The sequence below is a fragment of the Mustelus asterias genome, chromosome 21 (genome assembly GCF_964213995.1).
Source record: "Mustelus asterias chromosome 21, sMusAst1.hap1.1, whole genome shotgun sequence".
Taxonomy (NCBI): domain Eukaryota; kingdom Metazoa; phylum Chordata; class Chondrichthyes; order Carcharhiniformes; family Triakidae; genus Mustelus; species Mustelus asterias.
This window is the reverse complement of record NC_135821.1, coordinates 11,104,075-11,123,806: the sequence shown is the minus strand read 5'-3', so window position 1 is coordinate 11,123,806 and position 19,732 is coordinate 11,104,075. Positions and strand designations below refer to the sequence as shown.

The following is a 19,732-nucleotide window of genomic DNA, read 5'->3' as shown; positions in this document are numbered from 1 at the left end:
AGCTGGTCAAAATGTACACCTTAGTTTAATACAACACGGTTGCATTATAGATCATTAAGCCCTCACTCCTCTTGAACCCACCTTCCACCTCTCCATCCACTCCCCATTGCACTTGGTGCTAACTTAGTGTCAACCCATGAAACCCACCCCCCCTTCACTCACACCCCCCCACCACCACTCACCCACTTCCTCCAGCCCTCATGCCAACTTAATACTGACTTACTCCCCCCACCCACCCACCCACCGAGCCCATTTCCTCCTCGCCAACTCATGGATCTTCCATGCTCATTCACTTAGTACACACATTGTATAGAGCCAGAAAAGCATGATAGTAATAATAGGATGTGTGGAACCGCTCAGAAAACAAACACCCATTCAAAAGTCTTCTTAAAAGAAAAGAATATGCTGTTCCTACAACCCTATAAAAGTGTCAATCAAAATAGACCATTAAAATTTCTAACAGAATTTTAACCACTTAGCATCTCTTAATCTTGTGCAAATAAACACTGAGACATTGACAAAAGAGATCACAGATTGGAAACCTATTATAACCGCATAACATTGTCAATCAAGCAAAGTCAACAGTTCATTCCAGCTGTCCATAACACCTCCAACTGAGAGAATTATTTTTACAGAGCTGAGCTTCAAACATCAGAAAGTCCCTGGTTTGGTTCCCAACTTTAAGTTTAAGCTGATTTATTAGTGTCACAAATAGGCTTACATTAACACTGCAGTGAAGTTACTGTGAAAATTCCCTAGTCGCCACACTCCGGCACCTGTTCGGGTACACTGAGGGGGAATTTAGCACCTAACCAGCACATCTTTCAGACTGTGGGAGGAAACCGGAGCAGCCGGAGGAAACCCACGCAGACACGGGGAGAACGTGCAGACTCCACACAGGTAGTGACCCAAGTCGGGATTTAAACCCGGGTCCCTGGTGCTGTGAGGCAGCAGTGCTAACCGCTGTGCCACCGTGACACCCAGTGTGTACTACCTACAAGATGCACGGCAGCAATTCACCAAAGATCCTTAGACAGCACCTTCCAAACCCACAACCACTTTCACCTAGAAGGACAAGGACATCAGATACATGGGAACACCACCACCTGCAAGTTCCCCTCCAGCCCACTCACCGTCCTGACTTGGAAATATATGTTCCTTCACTGTCGCTGGGACAACATTCTGGAATTCCCTCCCAAGCTGGGATTCGAACCCGGGTCCCTGGTGCTGTGAAGCAGCATCACTAACCACTGCGCTGCCCCTACTTGGTTGGCAGTTCCCAGTGGTATTGGTGATGAAAGCGCCAATGTTGACGTTAGTGGTGACAGGCTACCACCTTCATTGTGTGAAAGGTGGATTGGATTTGGCTGGACCCCTGCCTTGTTTGGGGCAACTTACCTACACCTCAGGGGAAGAGGGACCTTTTAGGTTAACTTGTCCCTCAGCACCTTCCAGCAAGGACCTTGCGACGGGGGGGGGTCTTTTATTTTAAGTTGTGTTGATAATCTACCTCAGTAGAGGGCCACAGCGTAGGTGATCAAGAAGGTGTATGGCATGCTTGCCTTCATCGGTCGGGGCATAGAGTATAAAAATTGGCAAGTCGTGTTGCAGCTGCATAGAACTTCAGTTGGGCCACATTTGGAACTTTGCGTCCAGTTCTGGTCATCACACTGGATGTGGAGACTTTGGAGAGGATACAGAAAAGGTTTACCAGGATGTTGCCTGGTTTGGAGGGTATTAGCTATGAGGAGAGATTGGATAAACTTGGTTTGTTTTCACTTGAATGTCGGAGGCTGAGGGGCGACCTGATAGAAGTTTGAAAAATGATGGGAGCCACGGATAGAATGGAGAGTCAGAGTCTTTTTCCCAGGGTAAAAGTTTAAAGTTTATTTATTAGTGTCACAAGTAGGCTTACATTAACACTGCAATGGAGTTACTGTGTGTGGTAAACCACTGTTAGCTGTTGTCTGTTGTGGTTAACCACTGTTAGTTAGTATCTGTTATTATCTGTATATGTGGCACATCCCTGCCGGCTCCGCCCAAGACTCCTCCCCCTGGTCTGGGTATAAAGGCGATGGCTCCTCCCCCTAGCCTTTAGTACAGACCAGATCTCCGACAGGGATGGCTCCAAGTTCTTGTTAATAAAAGCCTATTTGTTCTTGCATACAACTAGTCTTTGCTAGATTGATGGTGCATCACTGTGAAAATCCCCTAGTCGCCACACTCCGGCGCCTGTTCGGGTACACTGAGGGAGAATTTAGCACGGCCAATGCACCTAACCAGCACGTCTTTGGGAGGACTGTGGGAGGAAACCGGAGCACCCGGAGGAAACCCACGCAGACACGGGGAGACGGTACAGACTCCGCACAGACAGTGACCCAAGCTGGGAATCGAACCCAGGTCCCTGGCGCTGTGAGGCAGCAGCGCTAACCACTGTGCCACCGTGCCGTCCCACGGTAGAAATGTCAATTAAGATAAAGCCAAAATACTGCGGATGCTGGAATCTGAAACGAAAACAGAAAATGCTGGAAAATCTCAGCAGGTCTGACAACCTCTGTGGAGAGAGAATTGAGCCGACGTTTCGAGTCTGGATGACCCTTTGTCAGAGCTGCCGAAGGATCATCCAGATTTGAAACGTTGGCTCTATTCTCTCTCCACAGATGCCGTCAGACCTGCTGAGATTTTCCAGCATTTTCTGTTTGTGTTAGAAATGTCAATTACAAGGGGATGTGGGTTTATGGTAAAAGGGGGAAAGTTTGAAGGAAATACGAGGGAAGTTTTTTTTACACAGAGGGTGGTAAGTGCCTGGAACACGCTGCCAGAGGAAGTGGTAGAAGCAGATACAAAGCAATGTTTAAGAGGCATCTTGACAGATACATGAATAGGCAACGAATAGAGGGATACGGACCGCGTAGAGGGAAACGGTCTTCTGGTTTAGAAAGGTGTCATGTGTTGGCACAGTCTCGGTGGGCCGAAGGGCCTGTTCCTGCGCCGTACTGTTCCTTGTTTTTCTTTGTTCTGTATAGGGATGTTCAAGGCCTTGATCCCCTGACTGATAGAAGACAATTTCTGGTGGGTAATCCCAATGCATTACACTTAGCAATATTTAATGGGAATCGTGGCTTGTTTGGAGATGGCCAGGAACTCTGCTAAGTGCTGGAACGATGTTAAAGTAGGCTTTGGGGCCTCTGAACGTTTGAAGTATGTTGTTGGCACCTCAGGCCCAACAATGAAGAACTCCAGCTGTGAGCGACTGAGAAGATTGTGTTTATTAAGTTGTTTACTTGTTTCTTAAGAGGCCCAATTCTTTCCACTTCTGACTCAAACCTCTGCCAGATTTGTTGGATATTTAGCACATTAAGTTTTGGTTTTGGTTGACAATGAATATAAACAAATAAGATGGAATTCTCCCCCCCCCCCTCCCCCCTCACCGCTGAAGGACTCAAGGGCAGGTGGCAGAACGAGGGATTGACTTAGCAGGATTTGATTTGATCTGACCAAGACCACAAGAAGTTACATAGGGTCGTGAACGTAGCCCAGTCCATCACGCAAACCAGACTCCCATCCATTGACTCCGTCTACACTTCCCGCTCCCTCGGAAAAGCAGCCGGCATAATCAAGGACCCCACGCACCCCGGACATTCTCTCTTCCACCTTCCTCCGCCAGGAAAAAGATACAAAAGTCTGAGGTCACGTACCAACCGACTCAAGAACAGCTTCTTCCCTGCTGCATCAGACTTTTGAATGGACCTACCTTATATTAAGCTGATCTTTCTCTACACCCTAGCTATGACTGTAACACTACATTCTGCACCCTCTCCTTTCCTTCTCCCCTATGTACACTATGAACTGTATGCTTTGTCTGTATAGCGAGCAAGAAACAATATTTTTCACTGTATCCCAATACATGTGACAATAATGAATCAAATCAAACATGATTTGGTAGGCCTTAGGCCTGTTGAGTAAGATTAGAGCCCCTGGAACAAACAGTGAAATTTGAAGTGAATATATAATGGTGCTGTAAAGGTGGGGTCAGTAGCTATCAGTGGGTGGCACAGTGGTTAGCACTACTGACTCACAGTACCAGGGACCCAGGTTCGATTCCCGGCTTGGGTCACTGTCTGTGCGGAGTCTTCACGTTCTCCCCGTGTCTGCGTGGGTTTCCTCCGGGTGCTCCGGTTTCCTCCCACAGTCCGAAAGATGTGCTGGTTAGGTGGATTGGCCATGCTAAATTCTCCCTTAGTGTACCCGAACAGGCGCCGGAATGTGGCAATTAGTGGGATTTTCACAGTAACTTCATTGCAGTGTTAATGTAAGCCTACTTGTGACGCAAATAAATAATTTAAAAATTTAAAATTTAATTCAAGGGATAATGTGCCCACAATCAAAAGTGAGAATCTCACAACACCATGTTAAAGTCCAACAAGTTTATTTGGAAACACGAGCTTTTGGAGCGCTGCTCCTTCCTCAGGTGAGTTCCAAAAGCTCGTGATTCTAAATAAACCTGTTGGACTTTAACCTGGTGTTGTGAGACTTCTTACTGTGCCCACCCTAGTCCAACGCCAGCATCTCCACTTCATTGCAGTGTTAATGTGAGCCTACTTGTGACACTAATAAATAAATTAAAAAATTTAAAATTTAATTCAAGGGATAATGTGCCCACAATCAAAAGTGAGAATCTCACAACACCAGGTTAAAGTCCAATATTTGGAATACTGCACCCAGTTCTGGTCGCCACACTACCAGAAGGACGTGGAGGCTTTAGAGAGAGTGCAGAGGAGGTTTACCAGGATGTTGCCTGGTATGGAAGGACTTAGCTATGAGGAGAGATTGGGTAAACTGGGGTTGTTCTCACTGGAAAGACGGAGGATGAGGGGTGACCTAATAGAGGTGTATAAAATTATGAAAGGCATAGATAGGGTGAAACGGTGGGAAGCTTTTTCCCAGGTCGGCGGTGACATTCATGAGGGGTCATAGGTTCAAGGTGAGGGGGGGGAGGTTTAACACGGATATCAGAAGGACGTACTTTACACAGAAGGTGGCGGGGGCCTGGAATGCGCTGTCGGGCAAGGTGGTGGAGGCGGACACACTGGGAAGGTTTAAGACTTATTTAGATAGCCACATGAATGGAGTGGGAATGGAGGGATACAAAAGAATGGTCTAGTTTGGACCAGGGAGCGGCGCGGGCTTGGAGGGCCGAAGGTGCCTGGTCCTGTGCTGTATTGTTCTTTGTTCTTTGTTTATTTGGAATCACGAACTTTCGGAGCGCTGCTCCTTCCTCAGGTGCGTTCCAAAAGCTCGTGATTCCAAATAGACCTGTTGGACTTTAACCTGGTGTTGTGAGACTTCTTACTGTGCCCACCCTAGTCCAATGCCAGCATCTCCACTTCATTGCAGTGTTAATGTGAGCCTACTTGTGACACTAATAAATAGACTTTAAACTGCAATACTTCATTGGTAAGTGTGTTAGTGCGGTTATTGTTCAGCGTTTTACATGCTCTCTCCTTTTACAGGAATGTGACTCTGAGAGATGCTGTCCCTGTACACCCGGACCACACAGAACTTCTGTCCTTGATGAGGTATTGTCGGAGCTAAATCTTCTCCTTTTGAATCGTGACCTTGTATTGATTTATTTTGCTCCCTTGCTCCTGGCTTCACTTTTTTTTGGCCGAATTTCAGTTCAATCACAAACATAGGGCAATTCTAGCCAATCAGAGGCAGTTGTCTTCAAGTGGTTCTCTTCCATTCCTTCCCCACCTCCCCCAGTCCCCGCCTCCACCCCCAGTCCCCGCCTCCACCCCCCCCCCCCCCCCCCCAAACAGCAACCAGTGTCAGACACGCGTGGAGCTCCATCGTGTTTACCCGACAAAGAGCCTCCACCATGACAACTATCTGGTATTCACATTGGGCATCAGCTTTTCCAGCCCTTGGCTGCACCGTTCAACTGGGCAGCCGGTGAAAGAACCCATTGTTGGTGGCTCCCTCGGAGTGGATTATATTCCCTTCAGCTTGTCACCCCTCCAGGAATTTTTCTGGAGCCTCCAAGAATTGGTCAGGCCACATTGGGTGTACTGTGTACAACTCTGGTCACCCTGCTATAGCAAGGATGTCATTAAACTGGGAAGGGTGCAAAAACAAAGATTTACCAGGATGTTACCGGGGACTGGAAGGTTTGAATTATAAGGAGAGGCTGGATAGACTGGGACTTTTTTCCCCTGGAGCGTGGGAGGATGAGGGGGTGACCTGATAGAGGCTTATAAAATCATGAGGGGCAGAGATAAGGTGAACAGCCAATGTCTTTAACCCAGGGTAGGGGAGTCTGAAACGAGAGGGCATTGGTTTGAGGTGAGAGGGGAAAGATTTAAAAGGGACCCGAGGGGCAACTTTTTCAGGGTGGCGTGTGCGGAATGAGCTGCCAGATGAGGTGGTGGAGGCGGGTACAATGACAACATGTAAAAGACATTTGGACAGGTACATGGATGGGAAAGGTTTAGATGGATACGGACCAAACGCAGGCAAATGGGACTAGTTCAGTTTAGGAAACCTGGTCGGTATGGACAAGTTGGGCCGAATGGCCTGTTTCCATGCTGTATATCTCTATGACTCTAAGGGTTATTCTCCAATGCATGGTAAATGAGCTTTCCTGGCCTTTGGGTATTACCGGTGTGCGTGTTTTATTTCTCTCCATCGCTTCGAACGTTCGCTATGGAAAGGTTTTGAAGATGTGAGGGAGGGACACTTACTGGCGTTGGAGGAAGTTCTGAGATCGTTCACAGGGTTGATTCCCGGGATGAGGAAGGTTGAGTAGGTTGGACCTATGCCCATTGGAGTTTAGACAAATGAGGGGTGATCTTATTGAAATGTGGCATTGCTGAGGGGGCTGAAGATGCAGCGAGGATGTTTCTTTAATTCATTCGTGGGACATGGGCGTCACTGGCTGGGCCAGCATTTATTGCCCATCCCTAGTTGCCCTTGGAGGGCAGTTGAGAGTCAAACACATTGCTGTGGCCAGCATGTAGGCCAGACCAGGTAAGGATGGCAACGTGGGTGGCACGGTGGCACAGTGGTTAGCACAGTGCCAGGGGCCCGGATTCAGTTCCAGCCTCGGGTGACTGTCTGTGTGGAGTTTGCACATTCTCCCCGTGTCTGCGTGGGTTTCCTCTGGGTGCTCCGGTTTCCTCCCATAGTCCAAAGACATGCAAGTTAGGTGCATTGGCCGTGCTAAATTGCTCCTTAGTGTCAGGGGGATTAGCAGGGTAAATGCATGGGGATGGGGGCTGGGTGGGATTGTGGTCGGTGCAGACTCGATGGGCCAAATGGCCTACTTCTGCACTGTAGGATTCTATGATTCTATGATTTCCTTCCCTAAAGGACATTAATGAACCAGATGGGTTTTGCTGTCAATCGACAATAGTTTCATGGTCATCAGTAGATTCTTAATTCCAGATGTTTTTTTATTGAATTCAAATTCCACCATCTGCCGCGGCGGGATTCGAACCCGGGTCCCCAGAACATTAGCTGAGTTTCTGGATTAATAATGTAGCGATAATACCACTGGGCCATGGCATCTCCAGTTTCCTCTCTTTGGGAAATCTGGAACAGGCGGGGAGTGGGGGGGCTAGCTTCAGAATAAGGGGTCCCACATTTCAAAGAGAGATGAAGTGCCCCTCCCCCACATCTTCAAAACCTTTCCACAGCGAAAGAGGAGAATCTTTAATCTTTGGAATTCTCTTCCACAGAGAGCAGTGGAGACTGGGCCACTGAGTTTCCTCAAGGCCTAGTGAGACAGATTTTTGCTTCTGAAGGGTCGTGAGGGGGACAGACAGGGAAGTGGAGTCGAGGCCATTGTTATATCAGCCGTGATCTCATTGTGTAGGGGGGCTGGATGGACAGAATGGTCTACCTTTACTCCTGTTTCTTCTATTCTTATTTGATTGGCATTGGAAAGCACTCAATTAAGCAACAAAGGGTCAGGTCACTCCACCATAGAACCAGAGAATTCCTACAGTGCAGAAAGAGGCCACCTGGTCCATTGAGTCTGCACCGGCACTCCGTAAGAGCATCTTACCCAGTCTCACTCCTCCACCCTATCTCTGTAAGCTCGTGCATTCACTACAGCCAATCCACCTAACCTGCACATCCTTGGACATTAAGGGGCAATTTAGCATGGCCAATCCACCTAATCTGCACATCTTTGGACACTAAAGGGCAATTTAGCACGGCCAATCCACCTAATCTGCACATCTTTGGACACTAAGGGGCAATTTAGCATGGCCAATCCACCTAATCCGCACATTTTTGGACACTAAGGGGCCATTTAGCATGGCCAATCCACCTAACCTGCACATCTTTGGACACTAAAGGGCAATTGAGCATGGCCAATCCACCTAATATGTACATCTTTGGACACTAAGGGGCAATTTAGCACGGCCAATCCACCTAACTTGCACATCTTTGGATACTAAGGGGCAATTTAGCATGGCCAATCCACCTAACCTGCACATCTTTGGACACTAAGGGGCCATTTAGCATGGCCAATCCACCTAACCTGCATATCTTTGGACACTAAGGGGCAATTTAGCACGGCCAATCCACCTAACTTGCACATCTTTGGACACTAAGGGGCAATTTAGCATGGCCAATCCACCTAACCTGCACATCTTTGGACACTAAAGGGCAATTTAGCATGGCCAATCCACCTAATCCGCACATGTTTGGACACTAAGGGGCAATTTAGCATGGCCATTCCACCATAACCAGCACGCCTTTCAGATTGTGGGAGGAAACCGGAGCATCCGGAGGAAACCCACGCAGACACGGGGAGAACGTGCAGATTCCACAGACAGTGACCCAAGCCGGGAATCGAACCTGGGTCCCTGGCGCTGTGAGGCAGCAGTGCTAACCACTGTGCCACTGTGCTGCCCATCAGTTGGGTGTATAGTTTGACAACATTGCTCCCTGTTTCTTTATTGATATACACTGATTGATTTTTCACCCAATCCCTGAATGCATGCTGCAGAATGTAAATATCTGGGATTGAAACTGGATGTCCCACCTGACATTTCCACTTCCCAACTTTTTAGCATTTAGATGAGCACTTGAAACATAGAAACTAGAAGCAGGAGAAGGCCATTCGGCCCTTCAATCCTGCTCCACCATTCATTTTGATCATGGCTGTTCATCAAATTTAATATCCTGATCCCCCCTTCCCAACCATATCCCTTGATCCCTTTAGCCCCAAGAGCTATATCTAATTTCTTCTTGAAATCATGTAATGTTTGGCCTTAACTATTTTCAGTGATCGTGAATTCCACACCACCCTCTGGGTGAAGAAATTTCTCCTCACCTCAGTCCTAAAAGGTTTACCCCTTATCCTCAAACTATGACCCTAGTCCTGGACTCCCCCACCATCGGGAACATTCTTTCTGAATCTACTCTGTCTAACCCTGTTAGAATTTCTATGTTTCTATGAGATCCTCTCTCACTCTTCTAAACTCCAGTGAATATAATCCTAACCGACTTAGTCTCTCCTCATATGACAGACCTGCCATCCCAGGAATCAGCCTGGTAAACCTTCTCTGTGCTCCCTCTGTAGCAAGGACATCCTTCCTCAGATAAGGACACCAAAACTGCACACAATAATGAAACACCATAATAAACAAGGCTACGGACCAAGTGCTGGAAAATGGGATGAGAATGGATAGGCGCTTGATGACGAGCACAGGCACGATGGGCCAAAGGGCCTCTTTCTGTCTTGTTAAAGTCTATGACTTGTCTCAGGCTAATTATAGAGCTCCCACGACTGTCCTGGCTGGGATAAGCTAATTCAGCACAGTCTAGGAATTGTGTTTGGGATCATTGTTCTAACTGGCAGAGAACCTATTGATCTAATCAATGGGGCCGCTCCACTGAAGCACAAGTCAGGAGTGAGATGGAATACTCCCCACTCGCCTGGATGGGTGCAGCTCCAACAACACTCAAGAAGCTCAACACCGTCCAGGACGAAGCAGCCACCTTGATTGGCACCTCTTCCACCATCTTACAGTGGTGTTAGTCAGGTACGATGCACAGTGGCAGCAGTGTGCACAACCTACAAAATGCACCACCACAACGACTCACCAAGGCTCCTTCGACAGCACCTTCCAAACCCGCAACCTCATCCATCTAGAAGGACAAGGGCAGCAGATACCTGGGAAAACCACCAGGTTCCCCTCCAAGCCACTCACCATCCTGGCTTGGAAATATATCGGCCTTACTTTCACTGTGGTTGGGTCAAAATATTGGAACTCCCTCCCCAACAGCGTTGTGGGTGTACCTACGCCACGGGGACTGCGGTGGTTCAAGAAGGTGGCTCACTGCGACCTTCTCAAGAGGCAATTAGGGATGGGCAACAAATGTTGGCCTAGCCAGCGACACCCACATCTTATGAGCAAACTAAAAGTAGTGGCCCTGAAAAGTCCCCCCCCACCCCCTACCCTGCCCCGACCCCATCCCCCACCACCAAGAGGCTGTGAGCCTCTACTTTGGAGGGTTGTGGATACTCAGGGCAGAATTTTATGGCCTCGCTCATCCTGAACCCGTACAAACCCACCTGAGGTCAACAGACCTTCCCAATGTCCGTCCCCTCGCCCACTCTGGTTCCACTGGCGGGCAGGACGGGAAAAGTCTGGCCTCATTGTTGGGTAGATTCAAGGCTAAACTTTTTCTGCCGTCTGTAAGGGAATCAAGGGAATTGGCGATAGACCAAATTCAACTCTCCTTTGCTGTTCCGTTGGGTGTTCATTCCACCAAACTGCAGCAGAATAATTTAATTCAAAACGCTGGAAGTGCTGACACCACAATACTTAACGACCCAGGAAAAAACGGTCACTTTTGTTAACTAATGGACTCAACACGAACATATCCTAATCCAAGTCTGGAATTCCAATGGAGAAAAGCAACTTCCTATTCAAAACATTCATTATTGTGGTTGCTGTCCAAGTATAACATGGTAGGTGAAATGTTAATACTCCACACACCAGACTCATTCTTTTCTATTCCGAAGTATGCGGGACTGTAGGTCTTAGAATCCATACTGTGCAGAAGGAGGCCATTTGGCCAATCGAGTCTGCACCAACTCTCTCTGACAGAGCATCCTACCCTGTCCAAAGATGTGCGGGTTAGGTGGATTGGCCATGCTAAATTGCCCCTTAGTGTCAGTGGGTCTAGCTAGGGTAAATGCATGGGGTTATGGGGATAGGGCTTGGGTGGGATTGTGTTCAGTGCAGACTCGATGGACCGAATGCCACTGTAGGATTCTATGAGGCCCTTTCCCCACCTTATCCCATAACCCCACAAATTTACCATGACCAATCCACCCAACCTGCACATCTTTGGACACTAAGGGGCAATTTACCATGGCCAAGGCACAGTGGTTAGCACTGCTGCCTCACAGCGCCAGAGACCTGGGTTCGATTCCTGCCTTGGGTCACTGTCTGTGTGGATTCTGCACGTTCTCCCCGTGTCTGCGTGGGTTTCCTCCGGGTGCTCCGGTTTCCTCCCACAGTCTGAAAGACGTGCTGGTTAGATGCATTGGCCATGTTAAATTCTCCCTCAGTGTACCCGGACAGGTGCCGGAGTGTGGTGACGAGGGGATTTTCACAGTAACTTCATTGCAGTGTTAATGTAAGCCGACTTGTGACACAAATAAATAAACTTTAACCTGCACATCTTGGGACACTAAGGGGCAATTTACCATGGCCAGTCCCCCTAACCTGCACATCTTTGGACACTAAGGGGCAATTTAGCACGGCCAATGCACCTAACCTACACATAGAACCATAGAACCATAGAAAATTACAGCTCAGAAACAGGCCTTTTGGCCCTTCTTGTCTGTGCCGAACCATTTTATGCCTAGTCCCACTGACCTGCACTTGGACCATATCCCTCCACACCCCTCTCATCCATGAACCCGTCCAAGTTTTTCTTAAATGTTAAAAGCATTTACCACTTTATCCGGCAGCTCATTCCACACTCCCACCACTCTCTGCGTGAAGAAGCCCCCCTAATATTCCCTTTAAACTTTTCTCCTTTCACCCTTAACCCATGTCCTCTGGTTTTTTTCTCCCCTAGCCTCAGCGGAAAAAGCCTGCTTGCATTCACTCTATCTATACCCATCAAAATCTTATACACCTCTATCAAATCTCCCCTCAATCTTCTACGCTCCAGGGAATAAAGTCCCAACCTATTCAATCTCTCTCTGTAACTCAGCTTCTCAAGTCCCGGCAACATCCTTGTGAACCTTCTCTGCACTCTTTCAATCTTATTTACATCCTTCCTGTAACTAGGTGACCAGAACTGTACACAATACTCGAAATTCGGCCTCACCAATGCCTTATATAACCTTACCATAACACTCCAACTTTTATACTCGATGCTCCGATTTATAAAGGCCAATGTACCAAAGGCACTCTTTACGACCCTATCCACCTGTGACGTCACTTTTAGGGAATTCTGTACCTGTATTCCCAGATCCCTCTGTTCAACTGCACTCTTCAGAGTCCTACCATTTACCCTGTATGTTCTTCTTTGGTTTGTCCTTCCAATGTGCAATATCTCACACTTGTCTGCGTTAAATTCCATTTGCCATTTTTCAGCCCATTTTTCTAGTTGGTCCAAATCCCTCTGCAAGCTTTGAAAACCTTCCTCACTGTCCACTACACCTCCAATCTTTGTATCATCAGCAAACTTGCTGATCCAATTTACCACATTATCATCCAGATCATTGATATAGATGACAAACAACAATGGACCCAACATCCTTCAGACTATGGGAGGAAACCCACGCAGACACGGGGAGAATGTGCAAACTCTGCACGGACAGTTGCCCAAGGCCGGAATTGAACCTGGGTCCCTGGTGCTGTGAGACAGCAGTGCTCACCACCATGCCACTGTGCCACCCTTGCCGATGCCAGTCACCTTGTGACACCTCAACTAAATTGTCCCACTTGTCTCGAGAGCAAGTGTCAGCAACCCAATCATTGGGGTATCATGACCAGATCCAGCCTTGCGCTGCACAATTTACCACCAAATGTCACTAGAAAACAAGCAGTCATACTAATCACGGGTTCTGACATGAAGTCATTGTCCTGATGTGCTGGGGACCCGAGTTCGACTCCCGCCACGGCAGATGGTGTAATTTGAATTCAATAAAAAACTGGAATTTAAAAGTCTACTGATGACCGTGAAACCATTGTCGATTGTCGTAAAAACCCACCTGGCTCACGAATGTTCTTTGAGGGAAGGAAATGAAGTTTGAGAATAGGTTGAGATCATTTTGGGCTCAAATAAATGCATCAGCCCCTCCGCCCAGGAATCTCAGCTAAAAGCACCAAGTCGGTGCCCAGAGGCAGGTGCTGGGAAATCTGCCATCCTTACCCGGTCTGACTTTTTTGATTTAATTTATTATTGTCACATGTATTAACATACAGTGAAAAGTATTGTTTCTTGCACGCTATACAGACAGAGCACACCGTTCATAGAGAAGGAAAGGAGAGAGTGCAGAATATAGTGTTACAGTCATAGCTAGGGTGTAGAGAAAGATCAACTTAATGCAAGGTAGGTCCATTCAAAAGTCTGACAGCAGCAGGGAAGAAGCTGTTCTTGAGTCGGTTGGTGCGTGACCTCAGACTTTTGTAGCTTTCTCCTGACAGAAGAAGGTGGAAGAGAGAATGTCCGGGGTGCGTGGGGTCCTTGATTATGCTGGCTGCTTTGCCGAGGCAGCGGGAAGTGTAGACAGAGTCAATGGATGGGAGGCTGGTTTGTGTGATGGACTGGGCTACATTCACGTCCCTTTGTCATTTCTTGCGGTCTCGGGCAGAGCAGGAGCCATACCAAGCTGTGATACAACCAGAAAGAATGCTTTCTATAGAGCATCTGTAAAAGTTGGTGAGAGTCGTAGCGGACGTGCCAAATTTCCTTAGTCTTCTGAGAAAGTAGAGGCGTTGGTGGGGCTTTCTTAACTATAACATCGGCATGGAGGGACCAGGACAGGTCTGGCGATCTGGAATTAGAGGTGACTCCAGACCCACAGCTATGTGGTTGACTCTTAACTGTGTTCTGAAATGCTGAAGCGAGCCATTCAGTTGGAGGGCAATTAGGAACGGGTAACAAATGTTGACCCAGCCAGTGACGCCCACAACCCCCCTCCCCCCACCCCCGTGAATGAAGATGATGGTGAGTCACCTGCAGTTTTCATAGGTCCAGATACTAACTTTTATCTATGACTTTGGTACAATGGCTCACTCGCGTTCTTTAGACTTAAATGCAATTGTCTTTTCTTGACTTTCCAGGACTGAATTTGGGAAGGAGGACATTGCCCTTAATTACCGCGACCCAGAGGGAGACATGGTGCGCATTATAGACAACATGGATGTTGAATTGATGGCTTTGGAGGCCAAAGTTCACTCAAAGGTCAGGAGGCCTGACTTTGCCCCATGGGAGTTACATGTGACCAGAAAGGCTGATCTATCGGTGTACAACACTAATCCGTGAAGCTGTTACTAGGAGAACCTGCAATGGGAGTTTGCCAACAAGGGCCTTTTGAATTGATTCTTTCTCAGTGACCTACTCATCTGGGGAGAAATATTCTTTGGGTTGCTGCCTCTACAGTTCAAAGATATTTAACTCCCACCTCATCTGCATCTTTGCTCCATTTGGCCCCTCTAGTCTAGTCTAGGAAGGTGAATTTGTCTATGGCTGGAGCTCGTATCATCAAATCCCTACAGTGCAGAAGCAGGCCATTTGGCCCATCGAGCCAGGACCGACTCTCCGACAGAGCATCTTACCTAGGGCCTATCCTCGTAGGCATGTATTTACCCTGCTAATCCACCTAACCTACACACGAAGGGGCAATTTAGCATGGCCAATCCACCTAACGTACACATCTTTGGACTCTAAGGGGCAATTTCGCATGGCTAATCCACCTAACCTGCACATCTTTGGACTCTGAGGGGCAATTTAGCATGGCCAATCCACCTAACCTGCACATCTTTGGACTCTGAGGGGCAATTTAGCATGGCCAATCCGCCTAACCTGCACATCTTTGGACTCTGAGGGGCAATTTACCATGGCCAATCCACCTAACCTACACATCTTTGGACACTGAGGGGCAATTTAGCATGGTCAATCCACCTAACCTACACATCATTGGATAGTAGGGGGCAAATTAGCATGGCTAATCCATCTAACCTGCACATCTTTGGACACTGAGGGGCAATTTAGCATGGCCAATCCACCTAACCTGCACATCTTTGGACTCTGAGGGGCAATTTACCATGGCCAATCCACCTAACCTACACACCTTTGGACACTAAGGGACAATTTAGCATGGCCAATCCACCTAACCTACACATCTTTGGACACTAAGGGACAATTTAGCATGGCCAATCCACCTAACCTACACATCTTTGGACTTTAAGGGGCAATTTAGCATGGCCAATCCACCTAACCTGCACATCTTTGGACATTAAGGGGAAATTTAGCATGGCCAATCCACCTAACCTACGCATCTTTTGGACTGTGGGAGGAAACCAGAGCACCCGGAAGAAACCCACGCAGACATGGGGAGAACGTGCAAACTCCATACAGACAGTCACCCAAGGCCAGAATTGAATCCTGGAGTCCCTGGAGCTGTGAGATAGCAGTGCTAACCACTGTGCCACCGTGCCGCCCTTTCAGAAGTAAAATTTCCATTGAATTCTGCTTCCCACACTCCATGAAAATATACGTTTTGTTAATTTAACTCTTAATCTGACCAATCGTACAGGAGAGGAGATAGTCAGAGCCTGATCCCATTACCCAGCATTCCCGCTTGTTCATATTGACACTTGGACCATATGCCTGTTCAGCCAATAGGATTTGTCGATGTCAGTCATGGCCAAGCAGTCAATGTTTACCTGGAGACTGATGGATTGGCAGGGGTGTGTTTGAACACTGAGGCATGATCGAGGGGTCTCACTGTCCGTAACTGCGACCCAGACCCTGAGAACAGATGTTGTTCCAATTGAGGAAATGAGCAGAGGCCCACAGCAAAGGACACCAGCATTGAGTACTAGAATCACTGTAGGATTGGACTGGGATCATTGAATAATCCAGCGCAGAGGCAGGCCATTTGGCCTCTTAAACCCATGCCAGCTCTTAGCAAGAATCACTAATCTAGTCACACTCCCCCATCCTTTCCCCACATGTCAGCGCATTTCTTTCCCTTTGAGCGCCTATCAAATCCTCTTTTGAAAGCCACGATTGTATCTGCCTCCGCCTCACCCTAGGGCATTGCTTTCCACATCCTAACCACTCGCCACGTGAGCAGCTTGGGTCACTGCCTGTGTGGAGTTTGTACGTTCTCCCCGTGTCTGCTTGGGTTTCCTCCGGGTGCTCCGGTTTCCTCCCACAGTCCAAAGATGTGCGGGTTAGGTGGATTGGCCATGCTAAAATTGACCCTTAGTGTCAGGGGGACTGGCTAGGGTAAATGCATGGGGTTATAGAACATAGAACATAGAACATTACAGCGCAGTACAGGCCCTTCGGCCCTCGATGTTGCGCCGACCAGTGGAACCAATCTAAAGCCCATCTAACCTACACTATTCCAATATCATCCATATGTTTATCCAATAACCATTTGAATGCTCTTAATGTTGGCGAGTCCACTACTGCTGCAGGCAGGGCATTCCACACCCTTACTACTCTCTGAGTAAAGAACCTACCTCTAACATCTGTCCTATATCTATCACCCCTCAATTTAAAGCTATGTCCCCTAGTGTTAGCCATCACCATCCGAGGAAAAAGGCTCTCACTATCCACCCTATCTAATCCTCTGATCATCTTGTATGCCTCTATTAAGTCACCTCTTAACCTTCTTCTCCCTAACGAAAACAACCTCAAGCCCCTCAGCCTTTCCTCATATGATTTTCCCACCGTACCAGGCAACATCGTGGTAAATCTCCTCTGCACCCTTTCCAACACTTCCACATCCTTCCTATAATGCGGCGACCAGAACTATACGCAATACTCCAAGTGCGGCCGCACCAGAGTTTTGTACAGTTGCATCATGACCTCATGGCTCCGAAACTCAATCCCTCTACCAATAAAAGCTAACACACCGTATGCCTTCTTAACAACCCTATCAACCTGGGTGCCAACTTTCAGGGATCTATGCACATGGACACCCAGATCCCTCTGTTCATCCACACTACCAAGTATCTTACCATTAGCCCAGTACTCTGTATTCCTGTTACTCCTTCCAAAGTGAATCACTTCGCACTTTTCTGCATTAAACTCCATTTGCCACCTCTCAGCCCAGCTCTGCAGCTTATCTATGTCCCTCTGTAACCTGCCACTTCCCTCCGCACTGTCTACAACTCCACCGACTTTAGTGTCATCCGCAAATTTACTAACCCATCCTTCTATGCCCTCATCCAGGTCATTAATAAAAATGACAAACAGCAGTGGCCCTAAAACAGATCCTTGCGATGCACCACTATGGGGATAGGGGCTGGGTGGGATTGTGGTCAGTGCAGACTTTATGGGCCGAATGGCCTCCTTCTGCACTGTAGGGATTCTATGATTCTAAGTGATGTGAGAATCAGTCCGAAAGACATGCTGGTTAGGGTGCATTGGCCGTGCTAAATTCTCTCTCAGTGTACCCGAACAGGCGCCGGAGTGTGGCGACTGGGGGATTTTCACAGTAACTTCATTGCAGTGTTAATGTAAGCCGACTCGTGACACTGATGAATAAATTTAAAACTTAAGGTTGGGCTTCGGATCACCGCTCCTTCATTTGCCAATAGATACGGATTGGCCATGAGTTCATGAGACAGGTCAGGCCTGAAGGGCTGAATGGCCTTCACCTCTTGTTCCTATTTTCCATTGTTACTCAGTATTGGACCAGTTCCCTCAGCGGTATAGTAGCCGACCTTGTGTATAATGCAGGCTCCCTGTCAGTGCTATGTTTACATCCCGCAACACTTGGAGACACTCTGCTGTCGACACCACTCTGTTAGAAACCAGCATTCTGTCTCACCGCGAGCGATGCCGTGGAAGATCTGCTTTATTTATTGTTAAACGTCAAAATAAAAAAAAAATTGTTATCAAGGTGATGAATTGTGTGTAAAAAAAAAGCAAATTCCTGCGGATGCTGGAATCTGAAACCAAAACAGAAAATGCTGGAAAATCTCAGCAGGTCTGGCAGCATCTGTGGAGAGAGAATCGAGCCAACGTTTCGAGTCTGGATGACCCTTTGTCATTTTTTTTGATGAATTGTGTGTGTTTTCCCATTATTCGGTGTTAATCATCATAGAATCCCTACAGTGCAGAAAGAGGCCATTTGGCCCATCAAGCCTGCACCGACCACAATCCAGGTCCTATCCCCGTAACCCCAAATATTTAACCCACTAATCCCTCCAACCTATGCATCCCGGGACTCTAAGGGTCCAATTTAACTTGGCCAGTGCACTTAACCCGCACATCTTTGGACTGTGGGAGGAAACCGGAGCGCCCGGAGGAAACCCACGCAGACACGGGGGAGAATGTGCAAACTCCACGCAGACAGTGACCCAAGCCGGGAATCGAACCCAGGTCCCTGGAGCTGTGAGGCAGCAGTGCTAACCACTGTGCTACCGTGCCCCCAACTTAATGTCGGCCTACTTGTGACACTAATAAATAAACTTTAAAACTTGAAATTTTCCTCTTAGCCCCAGTACATCTTCATCCATCTCCCCTGTGCCCCGAGAGAGAGCTACGTTATTGGGCTGCTGCCTTCTGGATAAGAAATTAAACTGAGGCCCCATCTCTGATGGATGGGAAAGATCCAATGGGAATACTTTAAATCAGAGCAGGCTCCTGGCGTTCCGACCAATATTTATCCCTTCATTAAACACATCTTTCCTCATAAAACTGAAATATATAACGGGGGTTAATTTTCCCAGCCTGCTCCAGCAGCTCAACGGGCCAGGAGACATCAGCGGAGGATATTTCACAGCCTTCCTGCTGGGCTCCTCCGCCCATCGCCGGCTCCAGGTTTTTTGGAGTCATTAGCTCCAAGCCGGAAATCAGCGTGCAGCTGATTTGAATATTAAAATGTCAATTTAAATATCAATGGTGTTACCGTCGCTGATTCCCCCACTGTCAACATCCTTGGGGTTACCATTGACCAGAATCTTAACTGGACTCACCACATAAACAGTGGCTAAAAGAGCAGGTCAGAGGCTGGGAATACTGCGGCAAGTAACTCACCTCCTGACTCCCCAAAGCCTGTCCACCATCTACAAGGTACAAGTCAGGAGTGTGATGGAATACTCCCCACTTGCCTGGATGGGTGCAGCTCCAACAACACTCAAGACGCTCGACACCGTCCAGGACAAAGCAGCCCCGCTTGATTGGCACCACATCTACAAACATCCACTCCCTCCACCACCGACACTCAGTAGCAGCAGTGTGTACCATCTACAAGATGCACTGCAGCAACTCACCAAAGATCCTTAGACAGCACCTTCCAAACCCACGGCCACTTCCATCTAGAAGGACAAGGGCAGCAGATACATGGGAACACCACCACCTGCAAGTTCTCCTCCAAGCCACTCACCATCCTGACTTGGAAATATATCGGCCGTTCCTTCGCAGTCACTGGGTTAAAATCCTGGAATTCCCTCCCTAACGGCATTGTGGATCAACCCACAGCACGTGGACTGCAGCGATT

The 19,732-nt window shown here is 47.9% G+C and overlaps 1 protein-coding gene across 1 annotated transcript in view; it reads left to right on the top strand.

Moving 5' to 3' along the window:
• Positions 1-19,346, top strand: part of ncf4 (neutrophil cytosolic factor 4) — a 62,508-nt gene extending 43,162 nt beyond the window's left edge. Inside the window, exons 9-10 of the mRNA XM_078237481.1 lie at positions 5,514-5,579; positions 14,331-19,346. Of these exons, the coding sequence (XP_078093607.1) occupies positions 5,514-5,579; positions 14,331-14,532 (268 nt within the window). The 3' untranslated portion in view covers positions 14,533-19,346. The remainder of the gene's footprint in view (positions 1-5,513; positions 5,580-14,330) is intronic.
• The last annotated feature ends 386 nt before the right edge of the window (positions 19,347-19,732 follow it).